This window comes from Mesocricetus auratus, unplaced genomic scaffold, assembly GCF_017639785.1.
Source record: "Mesocricetus auratus isolate SY011 unplaced genomic scaffold, BCM_Maur_2.0 Super-Scaffold_100018, whole genome shotgun sequence".
Taxonomy (NCBI): domain Eukaryota; kingdom Metazoa; phylum Chordata; class Mammalia; order Rodentia; family Cricetidae; genus Mesocricetus; species Mesocricetus auratus.
The window spans coordinates 14654284-14667058 of NW_024429199.1; the positions used below are offsets into that span (position 1 = coordinate 14654284).

The window sequence follows — 12775 nt, forward strand, 5'->3', positions numbered from 1 at the left end:
GGGTGGGGGAATTTCAGGTGCATGTTTGCATGATTGACTCTGCCTCTCAATCCTGTTGCAAATGAGCAAATGATATGACTTTGATTCTTAGGCTTCCACAGGCCCCAGCAGAGTGCAACTTAATGATGCTAAAAGTTAAGGCAAGCATAATCACCATCCACAGGAGTAAGTGGTTCCTACGCCCTGCTATCTCTCTGGGAAGATGCAGACATTTCACTTATCATGCTAATCCCTATCTTGCTTTAATCAATGCTTTGGTTAAAGCAGTGATTCAGTTAGTGGTCCTAAAGAGTGAGTCTCCCCTTTCCTTCCTCTTTCTCTCTTGTCCTTCCCTCTTTCCTGTCTCTGTTTTTCATTGCCTCCGTTTATCTCTCTGTCTCTCTCTGTCACTGTCTCTGTTTCTCTCTCTTGTGTGTGTATGAGCATGCAATATATTTTTGTATGATAATGATGATGATGTTTACTAACTACAGGCAAATGCACACCTCCTGGAAGCAAAGGGAAAGAACTGGAAACTTTCCCTGCTACCTATCATTTTCTCACTTGCTAACAAATATGTCTTTAAACTGACCTTAGGTTTCTTGGCTCCCTTCACTTGGCAACTGTATACAGTAATTATCAGTAAACCCGAGGGATCATTGACCTCCTGAAGTGATTGGTGATAGAGTGCTGAGTTGCCTTCAAAGTCTGTGTATGTGTACCTAAGTGGGAATGTGTGTGTATTTACATGACATTTCTCCAACTTTAAAAGGGTTCCTAAAACAAAATCCTGAAAAGTAATTGCCTCTGAATAATTGGCACCCAACAAAAATAATTCTACTAGCAATATTACTATACTCTAGCATTTACTACATATTTATTATAAAATAGCTCTTGATGAGTTGCCTTTTAGTTCTCACAGAAAACTTACTAAAATATCTAAAATATTGTATTCTCAGTGCTTTATATATTCCCTGTGTGTGCGTGTGCATGCATGTGTGAATGCATGCGTGTGTGAATGCATGTGTGTGTGTGTGTGTGCATATGTGCGTGGGTGGGTGCGTGCATGTATGCCCACGTGCTCGTGTGTGTGTGTGTGTGTGTGTGTGTGTGTGATGAACAGGGCTCATCTGGAGACTTTAAGATTGTTGACAAAAATCCCATCTACCCTTTTATGACACTGTGACATGAGTGTCCTCTCTGGAAATGAGCTATATATGGTGTAAGAGATAGGTGTCTCTAATGGCCCTTATTCTGCTCTCTTAACAGTTAAGAAAGGCTTTCCCTCTGTCATTCCTCCTATGACAGTTTCATTCACAGTCCCACCGGGTGCACACATCTCTCTCTTCAGTCTAACTGAGCCTCTTCACTCACACTGTCTGCCTTTTCCTTTCCCAAGAACTTTACAAGGCCCTCTTAAATTCCATTGTTACCCCCCCCCTGAATGTGGGTGTCAGTGAGGAGGCCAAGTAATCTATTGAGCCTTGGGCAGCAGATCAGTACCCATCCCAAGTATACACATGGACTTTGGACTCCCATAGAACAATGTGAGGTGCACTCTCACCCTGAACTCTTGGGGAAGGGTCTAGGCCCTGTCCTATATGAAATGACAGACTATGGACACCCCCATGGAGGGCCTCACCCTCCCTGGGGGAATGAGGGGATACCGGGGGAGGGGGGCTTGGGGGGAGGGCACGGGAGGAGAGGAGGGAAAGGGAGAGGGACCTGGAACTGACTTGTGAAGCAACCTTGTTTCTTATCTAAATTTAAACTGGAAAATAAAATATAAAAAAAAATTCCATTGTTACCTCATTCCCCTTCCCTCATTTATAATTCACATGGAAATCCAAACATCCTTTAAAAAATGTAATTTAAGTCATTATACAACTCCTATTTAAATTTCAAATGACAGAGGATCGTATCCTGAATAACAACACATTATGACTTAACAAGCCTCTGTATCATCTGGCCTTGGCTGCATTTCTCTACTGGGTTATCACAACATCTCCTTCCTCTCCTACCCTCAGATGCAGTAGCTTTCTCTCTGCAGTTTCTCCAGCTAGTCTCTCTTTAAAGCTCTTACTTGTCATATCTGACTCAAGCTCTTTTTCCATGCATTTTCAAATGGCTGGAACCCCATCAAAGGTCCTCCTCAAAAGTGTCCTTGTCCCCTTTTCAACCACCAAGTCAACCATTTCTATGTGCTATTTATTCTAGCCATTTTGTGTCAATCACTGTCCTTTTAAAATTTTTCCTGTGAAAATTTACACTGTGAAATGAATCCGGCTAGTTTGATACTTACTCTATAGTATGAACTTTGTGGACCATGGTGGCTGTATTTGTTCTGTTCTCTGAATCCCTTGTTCCCACTGTATGCCAACTGAGTGAAAGAGTGAGTTGTTTTCTGTCATTCAATGGCTGCCTAAAGTCAGTATACATGATTAATAGAGGACATCTCAACTACTTTTTTGTGTGAACTTTGTTAGTCTTTATTCAGGTTATCAGTAGTTGCTGTGCAAGAGGTCTCAGCACATTGCTGACTCACGTTGAAATTGTGCGGATGGAACCTGTATTTACCCACCAACATTTCTGAAAACTGTAATGCCTGAGAAAACAAAGCAGCAATTTAATTCCAATTCGGACATTGTATTTTATATTCTTAAAAATTTCATATTTTATTCAAACTGAAAGTAATATATGCGTGTATCTGGGTGTTTGTTTAACAGACTATTATGACAAACACAAATTATTTAATGGTGGGCTTTTTGCAGCTTAAACAACTTTGGCATTTACTTTTTGGAGATGATTAAGACAGTTCAAAGTCTGAACAGCAGATGTAGTTTTACGATTTTCTGTAAAGAATTAGTTTCCTATTTTTCTTGTTGCTCTTCACTTTAAATGATTAATACCACTACTTTTGTATGAAAATTCATTTGTTAGAAATTGAGACATTAAAATCTTACTACGTGTCTTACCCTGTGATTCTCTTTTCTCCCTCCCATTTTCTCTCTGTCTTCTTTTCCTCCTGTTCTCTTTATTCAGAAAAGTTTAATCGGCATGCTTTTAAATATCCAGTGACTCTTTAACATTCACTTAAAAAATCTCCCGTTTTCATTTTCTTTTTGAAACAGGGTTGTTTATTTAAATAAATAAGTCATTTTGTTGGTGAATCTTGCACTTCTTAAAAATGTAATTAGTTCCATTACATTCTTTTTTATTAGCATGTGCAATTGTAATTTAGCTGAGAGTCTTCCTTTTCTGGAGTTAATGAAGTCTGCTAAGAGGCACATTGCTACAGCAAAAGGCAATAGGCTAGAATGCAGCAGCGTGGAAGAATTCATTACCAGGGAGGGCTCTAAAAGGGCAGATGCTTCTTAATGCCATAGCCATTAAAATGACATCTTCCTGCCCCAATATTAGCATATGTCATTTTTTTCTATTCTTCCCATTCTCATGCGATTTGCTAATGATGAACCTTATGTAATTCCACCTTGATATCAAAAGCATATATACACATAAGTTTTCAAATTGTGTTCTTTCTTAATTATAGTCTTCCTGTCCAAATAAGGATTTTTATTTCAAATGTCTTTAAACATTTCTTGAAGTGTTCAAACACATGGTTTATTTTATTTGGCTATTCTAGTGGGAAACTTAACAAAATTACATTCAAATTCTGATTTGTTGTTGGTGGTGATGATGTAATATAATTGGCAGATGATAAAGAAATGAGTTATAATTACTTCGGGTTTGTTTTATAGATTATATTAAAGCAGAGATTAAGCCTCTTACTGATGTTGAAATCATCATCAAAAGTATCTACCCATTAGTTTCCTTTTCTATCCGGAAATACTTTATCAGAAAATATTTGTCCTCTCCTAGAAAAAGCTCAGTATCTCAAAGAGAGCACTCTTACTCAGCTGTCAGGAAAACATTAATGCCATTATTTTCTACTTAGAATCTCTTGCTGCTCAAAACCCGGGAAGCACCAGAGGGGATTGTTTGCTTACTCTGATGCCAAACTAAATGTGTGATATCCACAGCTCATAAATCCCTGGATGTGGGGGAAGAGACTTCATGGTCATGGGAGAAGCAATGGTGAAGAAAAGACGGAAGAAAATGCCATGCAGGTAATTCAGGGTGCTAACTCGTTGTCCCTGGCTTTATTCTTTCCAGATCACAATCAGTAGTGGACCCCACAGCACTAAAGCGCATGGATAAAAGTGAAGAAGAAAACATGCAGCCTTTACTTTCTCTGGACTAAGAATTTCTCTTTCTCCACCTCTGCCCCACGGATTAGAAACGGGAGGTACTGGCTTCATCAACAGGGACAGCACTGTGGCATTTACCTGCTGGAAAACCTTACTCATGTTAATGTAGCATAATGCATAAGGCATCTGGCTTTCACATTTGCCTAAACCATGGGTGCCCCGGGCTAGATTTTAAAAAGTCAATAATTTATTCTGTAAGTGCCAAGTTCTTTGTAAATACAATATAGTCTTCACATCAAGTTTGTAAATTTTGGTAGTAATTTAACTTGGGAAAGATTGACTCACAAGTTTGAGCCAGTGATGGACCATAATAAGAAGCATAAAGACACATACACTATGAAATTTAATTATGTGTATTCATGTTTCCTATGAAGCCATATTTCTGCTATCATAGTGAATTGTTTCATTGTCTCTCTCTGAAACACTGTCAATATTCAAGCATACTTTGGGCACGGTAGCAATTATTCCAGGAAATTGTTATGATTAATGTTTTCCTGTTTAGTGGTTTTCATTTCAGAGGAAGCATTCTAGAATTATCCCTGACAGCATTCTGAAGAAAAACAGTGGATGATGAGCTGGTGAACAAAACATCTTGAGCTCTTCTCTGTTGTGTGATTCAGAGTCTTGCAAGAAAATGTGTTTCCCCATTCAAGATGTGGAATTCTGATAAAGAATGGATATTTGTCTATATTGCTGTCTTTTCAACGTTCCCTTTACTTCAGTGTCTCATTGTAATCCTTGTTTGATGTACTATAGAACATTTTCATACAAACTTTATTGACCCAGAAGATCAGAATTAGTTCCTGAGTAATTTTGACAGCCAATTTTGAACACAAAGTTTATCACTTATAGATAGGAGTCTAATTTCAAATAATTGTGCACTTGTTGAAACATATAAATATTCGCACACCACATATATATTTTTATTGAGTTCTAATAAATTCTTAATATAACAGGCTTTGAGATGTCATGGAAAAATGACTTTTAGTGAAGTAAATAAAAATGAGAACGTGAGGTAGACTTCAGGGAACTTATCCAAGGGATTCTAATATATCATAAAATTATCAAGTACCTTATTGAATGTGATTTTTTCCTTTTAGGACACAACAAATCTCAATATAGAATAGATACCAGGCAATGAAAAGAAAGAGTTTTTTTAAATTTAATTATCATGCTGTTCTTTTATGCTCACATTTTCTTTTGAGAAAAGATTAAAAGTACATGACATCAGACAGATATAATGAGAGTGTTGGAGAGCATCTAAGACAGCATGTAACAGTTTAAGTCAAGACTCAGATTTGTGTATGATTTAAAGTTTTATTTCATAATTTGCATAATTATAGCCTATGTTAAACATCTTGATTTAAATTTCTAATTCCTGTGTAGAAAGGCAAGATTTTTATCACTCTCCTGGTATGATGAATCTTGAAATTGAGAATTTACCATTAGTCTTTCAAAAAGAAAATAACTCCTACAACTTTTGGAAATCAGTGTAAGTGAAGGCATGTAACAGCTTTGACATACACATTAGCCAAAAACTTAAAAAATCCAGTTATAATTATGCAGCCCCCCCAAATCTCAAAGTTCAATCACACACCAGTCTGCAGCAACATGGACTGCCTAATGCTTATAAAATTACAAAGATTATGAATTTTTGAAACATGCTTTATACCTCTAAAGATACTTTAAGAATGACAACTTTTATTTGAGTGTAGAATAATAGTGATGGTCTGGGTACTCTGTCCATCCTTGTGGCAGAGATGGAAACAAAATGGGGAATAAGAACTAGGGCAATTCTATTAGATAATAACTGATGTATCAATGTTTTTGTCTACTTGACATAGATTCTATAGCCCTGGACTTTCCTCATGTTATAAACATACATCAGGCAGAAGGCATTGAAATAAAATAAGAATAATGTAAGCATAGACTACCAATGTCATTCTCTTGACATCCATAGTTTGTTGACAGTTTTCAGAGTTCTACCAGCTTCAGATGTCATCCAGCATGGCCAGCATCCTTCTCCTACCATAAAGTCTCTGTCACATAAAAATAGCTAGTATCATCCACATTCTCTCCTAATGCCATATTTGGAAAATTCTCATTGACACTGCCAAGCGTCTGCTCCTCTTTAAATGAGCAACTGAAAGTTGGCTAGATGGTGTATAATATTTAAAAAAATGATAGAACAAATTAAAACAATGATGCCTTTTAATTTTCTAGCAATGATTCTGAAGCTGCTTAATCAAGGGGTATTTATTCAAATTTATAAATTTTCCCTTCAAAACTAGCTAAAGCAATGTTTAGGCAAATTTTTCCTATTGTAATGTTTTACATTGTGTAGCAGTGTTTATGGTACATGCTCCAGTAAATAAGCATTTCCACTGTTCTTTCACACTAGATGGTTCCGATGGATTCTCCTCTTCACTTTGAATCCTGTATTTTGCGATTTAAATGGTCTCATGGATTGACATTTATGAGCGTTTACAAGATACCACATCAGTTTGGAATTTTCCAGTTGACTACTGTTCTCTACTTTTTAAAAAATGGTGCTGGGTGTGTCACCCAGGCCTGAGTGTGCAGGCAGGTGCTCTACCTCTGAGCCCTACGCCAAATTCCTGCTTAATGTTTTCACTTTGTCTGTCCCTTCTTTTTGTTCTTTCAGTTATTTTAAGAACAGCAGCTTCCAGAACTGGTTTAACAATAAAGAACTCTTGTCATGTTCTCAGCAACACATTTTGTTGGCTACTATATAAGATAATATCACAACATAGACGCTAAGGGATATGAAGAAGTGCCTGTTTAGAATAAAACATTGGTAATGACACACCCAATTTATTTACACTCGCTTCCAAAAAAACAAACCCCATATTCTTCGGTATTATAAGGATAACCTTTGAAGAGGGATATTTAGGGGTGTGGCTTGACAATTTTCACACAGGATTGTTTGTTGTGAAAGATCAATGCAGTAAACATCAATCCTAGCTATTCAAAACAGAGCACTATGTCAAAACAGCATAGAGGTAGAGTTAGTTCTTCAGGCAAATTGTTGCAATGGATATGCATGATTTTATTTCAGCAATAGTTTGCATTTGTGTGGTCAGAAGCATTCCATAAGCCATTTCATAGAAAATGCTTGTTTACACTATTAAAATTTTCATATCCCTAAAGAAAAAACAATGTAAGATGTTATGTTTAATATGGGTATGTAGGTCACATAGTTAAACCAAGCATTTAAGGTTTCTGTAACCTTCCTAAGGGAACAGAATGGATTGCATAGCACCACAAAGGGGGGAATCATTTTAGGTTTCACGTTACAAGGAAACCTTTAGAGCCATGGCAGGCTGTTTGTATTTCTACACACAACTTCAAGTTTATTGCCAGACCCGTGGTCCTTTAAGGATATTTTATTAAGTAAATATGAGAGACTTAATACTTGTGCTGCTTTATTAAAACTGGTTGGTTGGGTTGGTTCACAGTATACCTTCTGTTGAGTACATATTTATTAATGATCCCTTAGGAAGTTGCCCTGGGTCATTTGAAAAAGATTCTCAACATAAACAGTAAAATGACCCAAACCCAGCATGTGCTATTTCAACTTTTAGGTGATATGGTATTGATATTTAACATCAATAGGCCACAGGCAGACATTCCAGTTTAGACCTGCTATGTGCTCTTCAAACCATTTAGATTGCAATAGGAAGAGGCACACATGGGAAAAACCAGATTTTTCTTATATTCAGGTGAGGCAAATAGCTTCTCATATTCTATTGTAATGATTGGTCATCGCTCAGCACTTTAGATTGGGTGAGTGGGTAGAAATACAAACAGACGTTTGCTTTGTGGTATTTTAGTTCACTGCCTTTATGGTCTGGAGATGAGCTTTCAGGCATCCACAATTTCAGTTTATAAAAAACTGGAGGTTAGTTAGTTCCACACATAATGCTATGAAGTTTGTTATTTGTGAAATATGGGAAGGAATCCACCTAGACTGTAGAAAGTCATAAACTTGCATTTCTTTGTAGAGAAATGCTGAAATTGGACCCTTTGTTCAAAGGAGTACCAATGCTACTGTAGAAATAAAAGTCATTTAGAAACCAAATAGTCACAGCTATGATAACTGCATTTTACAGCAAGGGTTAGGAAATGTTGACAGTGTAGGCATTTGTCAGGGTTTGACATAGTTTTAGGTCTTGATGCAAATATTTCTGTCCTTTTTGCTTTCAGAATTCTTGATTAGGTAAACATTATTTTTGAGTAAAATAGACCTAGAGAAAACCTAACAAAAATTTAACAACATGTTTAGAATGAACCAGTCCCCAACTATTTCGAAAAATCCCAATGATCTAAAAACATAACTGATTTACATATCACAGATTCAAGCCATTGTCTTTTTTCTGATTTTGTTTTAGATTTTTGTGTCACTGCATGATGTTTTTAAGTTGCAAGTTTTATAATGAACTTAAAATAAAGCTTAAAAACTAAAAATAAATAAAGCTAAAAATATACAATATTTGTCTCCAAAGTTCCCATAATATCTAAAGCAAAATTATACAAGTGTTTCAAAAGTACCAAACACTATGTTATTTGGCTTAAATGTAATAATTACTGCTTTATATATTGCTTGTGTTCCATTACACATTATTTGCTGTTTGATCTCTTGAGAGAGTTCTTTGTGGCAATGCATCATGATTAAATGTATTTCTTACATTCTAAGAGACTGGAATTTTTGCTGGACTTCATAAAGTTAATAGAATACTTGAGGTCACTGAAGATTTATGACTGCTATCCTACTGTGTATTCAGCCTGTTGGTTTAATTTTCTCTTAAGAGAACAATGTAACAATCAACCTTACTTGCCTTGGATTTCCCATGGAATAACCTTTTCTAACCTAAGATAATGCATAGCTGTTATCTTAATTTATGTACTCTTCCATTACCCTCCCTAGAACAGCACATGTGTATCATTTGCTGAAAGCAACAAATACAGAGGTTGAAAACAATCTTCTAAAATGAATATTCACCATAAATGTTGAACATAAATTTGGATATTGGTTGCAAACCAATGATTTTCGTAGTACTCTTTGTTGTCTGGTCATTGTTGTCTGGTCATTTGAGGTACTCTGGAGCCGGTGCCTTCATCCCTTGTAAAATTCTGTTGAAGATTTCAGTAAAATATCCCTCATTCATTCTCCATTAGATGGTGTCTCTGGTGTTCAGAAAAGCTATGGGGATGCCTTTTGTTAGGGGCAGAGACAGTCACACGAACAGACACGTAATATAGAGTCACAAGACAGTCTTCAATCAGAGACAAATTCAGAATCATACAAGAGATAGACAGAAGGCAGAAGATACAGGGAGGAGAAAGTAGAGAATTCAATCTGGACTCACTCTGGGTTAAATCACTCCAAGGAGAGAAATGCTTTTATTTCTTTCTTTAATGTGACATGGATGCACTATTAGTACCCTCATATTAATCATTAATACATCTAATCCACTCAGTTACTTATCCCAACAGATTTAAAATGAATCCACAACCTTTTTGTTTCTGCTTAGAATATAAGCAGGCGTCTAAAGAAGATAAGATAAGACAAAGCAAAAACAAACTGTAATTGGAGAAAACAAAATCAGAATTAAAATTGCAAAGCAATATTTTGTTGGTTTGGTTTACTTTGTTTTCTTTTTTGGTATGGATATGTTTCTGTTAATGGCATTCACTTTCTATATGTGACATTTTGAGTTTGTAGGTAGTGAATGGACTGCATCTAAAAATATGGTGATTCCTAACTGGGCATAGGAAAATAAATTATAATTTTATTTGGAGAGATTATTGATGCCTCTCTGGGAGGTTTGTCTCAATTTTTCTAATATTTGAATGTTTGAAACAGAGGGAAATATATAATTGCATAATTCACTTCACTAAAATGAATCTTAACATTTGATCACTCCACAGCTCTTCAACAGATTGTGAAAAAGCAAACTTTTAAATTGTGTACTCTGGAAAATAATCTTAAACATGATGTGGTTTTCACATCTTCACAGAAAGCAATTGGATTAGGCAAGAGTTTGAGTTCAGACATTAGAATTATAGAACACTGATTTAAGTAAATCTCATTGAAAATAATTTCAGGAGAAACCATGAAGTAAAAGGAAAATATTCAGCTTGACGGAAGAGTTAATTCAACTTTTAATTTCCCTGAACACCCCCCCATATTTTTTGTATGTAGTAAGTCATCGCTTTAATGTTTCCTTTCCTTCTCTCATACAGTTTAAGACACACAATCACTAAATTAGTTAGTCAGTGCCCCATTTCTGATTTAGTGGATAATTTCTTCAAAATGGAAACTACATTAAATAAGAAGATGAGGCATTAAATACTGAACGGAGGACAAAGCATTGGTTAAAAGAGTATTAACTGCACAAGTTCACATTTGTATGCATTTTTTTTTGGTTTTTATGAGACAGGGTTTCTCTGTATTGTTGGAGCCTCTGTTGGAGGCTGTCGGTCCAGCCTGGCCTTGAACTCACAGAGATCTGCCTGTCTCTGCCTCCCGAATGTTGGGATTAAAGGCGTATGCCACCACCGCCCAGCGTGTGTGAATTTTTTTACTTCTATTTTTAAATTGAAAATATTGTTCATATAATATATTATGATTATGATTTCCTTTCCTCCCCACCTACCTCCCAACTGAATCCACACCCTTTTAGTTTCTGCTTAGAATATCAGCAGGCAACTAAATAACAATAATAAAATAAGATAAAGCAAAAACAACCTGGAATTGGAGAAAACAAAACCAGAAGAAAAAGCACAGGAAACACATATAGACATAGAAGCACATATGACTGCACACATGGGGAGGCTCATTCTGGGATGAGAGATTTTGGGGTCCTAACTTACTTCCTGTTTGGCAATTCCATTTAGATCACCGTCCCATATGTACGTATTTTAATAAGCATGTACTGTATTAGATTTTCATATGGCCCCCACAAATGGTCTTTAGTTATCACTCCTCATATTCCCTCCTTCACCCCCTTCTTTTCTCCCAAACTTTTGTTTCCTCCTTCCACTCCTGTGCTCTCCTCAGTCAGTCATAATTATCTGTTCCATTTCCCCTTGCTAGGGAGATCCATTTGTCCCTCCTATTCCTGTACTCTGTGCCTAACTTCGGTGGTTATACATGCTGTAGCTTTCTTATTGAAGACTTAACAGCTAACATTACATATAAACAAATACATACAGTTGTTGTCTTTCTGGGTCTGGGTTACCTATGTGAGTATGTTATATTTTTTAACAGTTTCATCCATTCTATTGTTTTAACAGCTGAGTAACATTCAATTATGTAAATGTACCATGTTTTTTTCACCCATTCAACCACTGATGAGCATTTAGACTATTTCCAATGTCTGGCTATTATGAAAAGATTAGACATGAATGTGGTTGGACAAGGGTCTCTGTAGTAGGATAAAGCATCCTTTGGGTATATGCCCAAAAGTGGTATAGCTGAATTTTGAGGTAGACCTATTTCAGCTTCCTGAGTAATCTCCACACTGATTTCCATAGCATCTGTACAAGTTTGTACTTCTACCAGAAATGGATGAACGTTCCCTATACTCTTATCCTCACTGGCATGAGCTGTCACTTGTGTTATTGATCTTAGTCTTTCTGACTGATGAAAGATGAAATCTCAATGTAGTTTAGATTTGCATTTCCATGATGAGTAAGGTTGCAGAACATTTCCTTCAGTGCTGGCATCTGTGTTCTCTTAGAGTTTGCAGAACATCTGTCCAGGCCCTTCTGGCCTTTAAAGTCTAATTGAAAAGTCAGATGTTATTGTAATTGTTCAGCTTTTAATACTATTTGGTATTTTCCCCTTAAAGCTTTTAGTATTCTCTCTTTGTTCTGTATGTTTCATGTTTTGATTATTATTTATATTGGGGATTTCTTTTCTTCCAGTCTATTTGGTGTTCTGTCTGCCTTTGACATGGGTTTAGTCTCCTCTCTCTACTCCTATTTATTCACAGATTTCATCTTTTCCTAATGTCCTAGGTTCTCTGGGTCTTAAAGTTTTTGAATTTAACATTTTCTTTGAGTGAGTTATACAGTCCTTCTGTCTTGTCTACAATGCCTCAGATTCTATCTTCTGTCCCTTGTATTATGTTGGTTGGCTTGCCACTGAAATTACTCTTCCAGTTCCTAAATTTTCCTTTCCAGTTTTCCCTACGTTTGGTTTTATTTAGTGATGCCATTCCTACTTTCAAATCTTGAAGGGATTTTCTCATTTCATTCCAGAATTTATATTTTTTATTGCACTTATTACTGTCCTTTGTAAGGTCCATGAGCATATTCATAACAGTTTCTTGAAGTCTCTTTTTTTGTACTTCAGCTTTATTGTGTTTCCCAGGGCCTACTGTAGTTTTGCTATTGTCTTGGCTGTTATTGTTTGTATTTTTACATGGGTATTACATCTGAAGGTTTTTTTTACTTCTGATAAATTATTAAATTAATTTTTATTTAAATTAAAAATAATC

The 12775-nt window shown here is 36.1% G+C and overlaps 1 protein-coding gene across 3 annotated transcripts in view; it reads left to right on the forward strand.

The window, feature by feature from the left end:
* Clvs2 (clavesin 2) overlaps window positions 1–9312 on the forward strand; it is an 87823-nt gene extending 78511 nt beyond the window's left edge. For all 3 annotated transcript variants that reach the window (XM_013110233.3, XM_013110232.3, XM_005065767.4), the window contains one exon: window positions 4153–9312. In XM_013110233.3, the coding sequence (XP_012965687.1) occupies window positions 4153–4240 (88 nt within the window). In that variant the 3' untranslated portion in view covers window positions 4241–9312. The remainder of the gene's footprint in view (window positions 1–4152) is intronic.
* Window positions 9313–12775: the final 3463 nt, after the last annotated feature.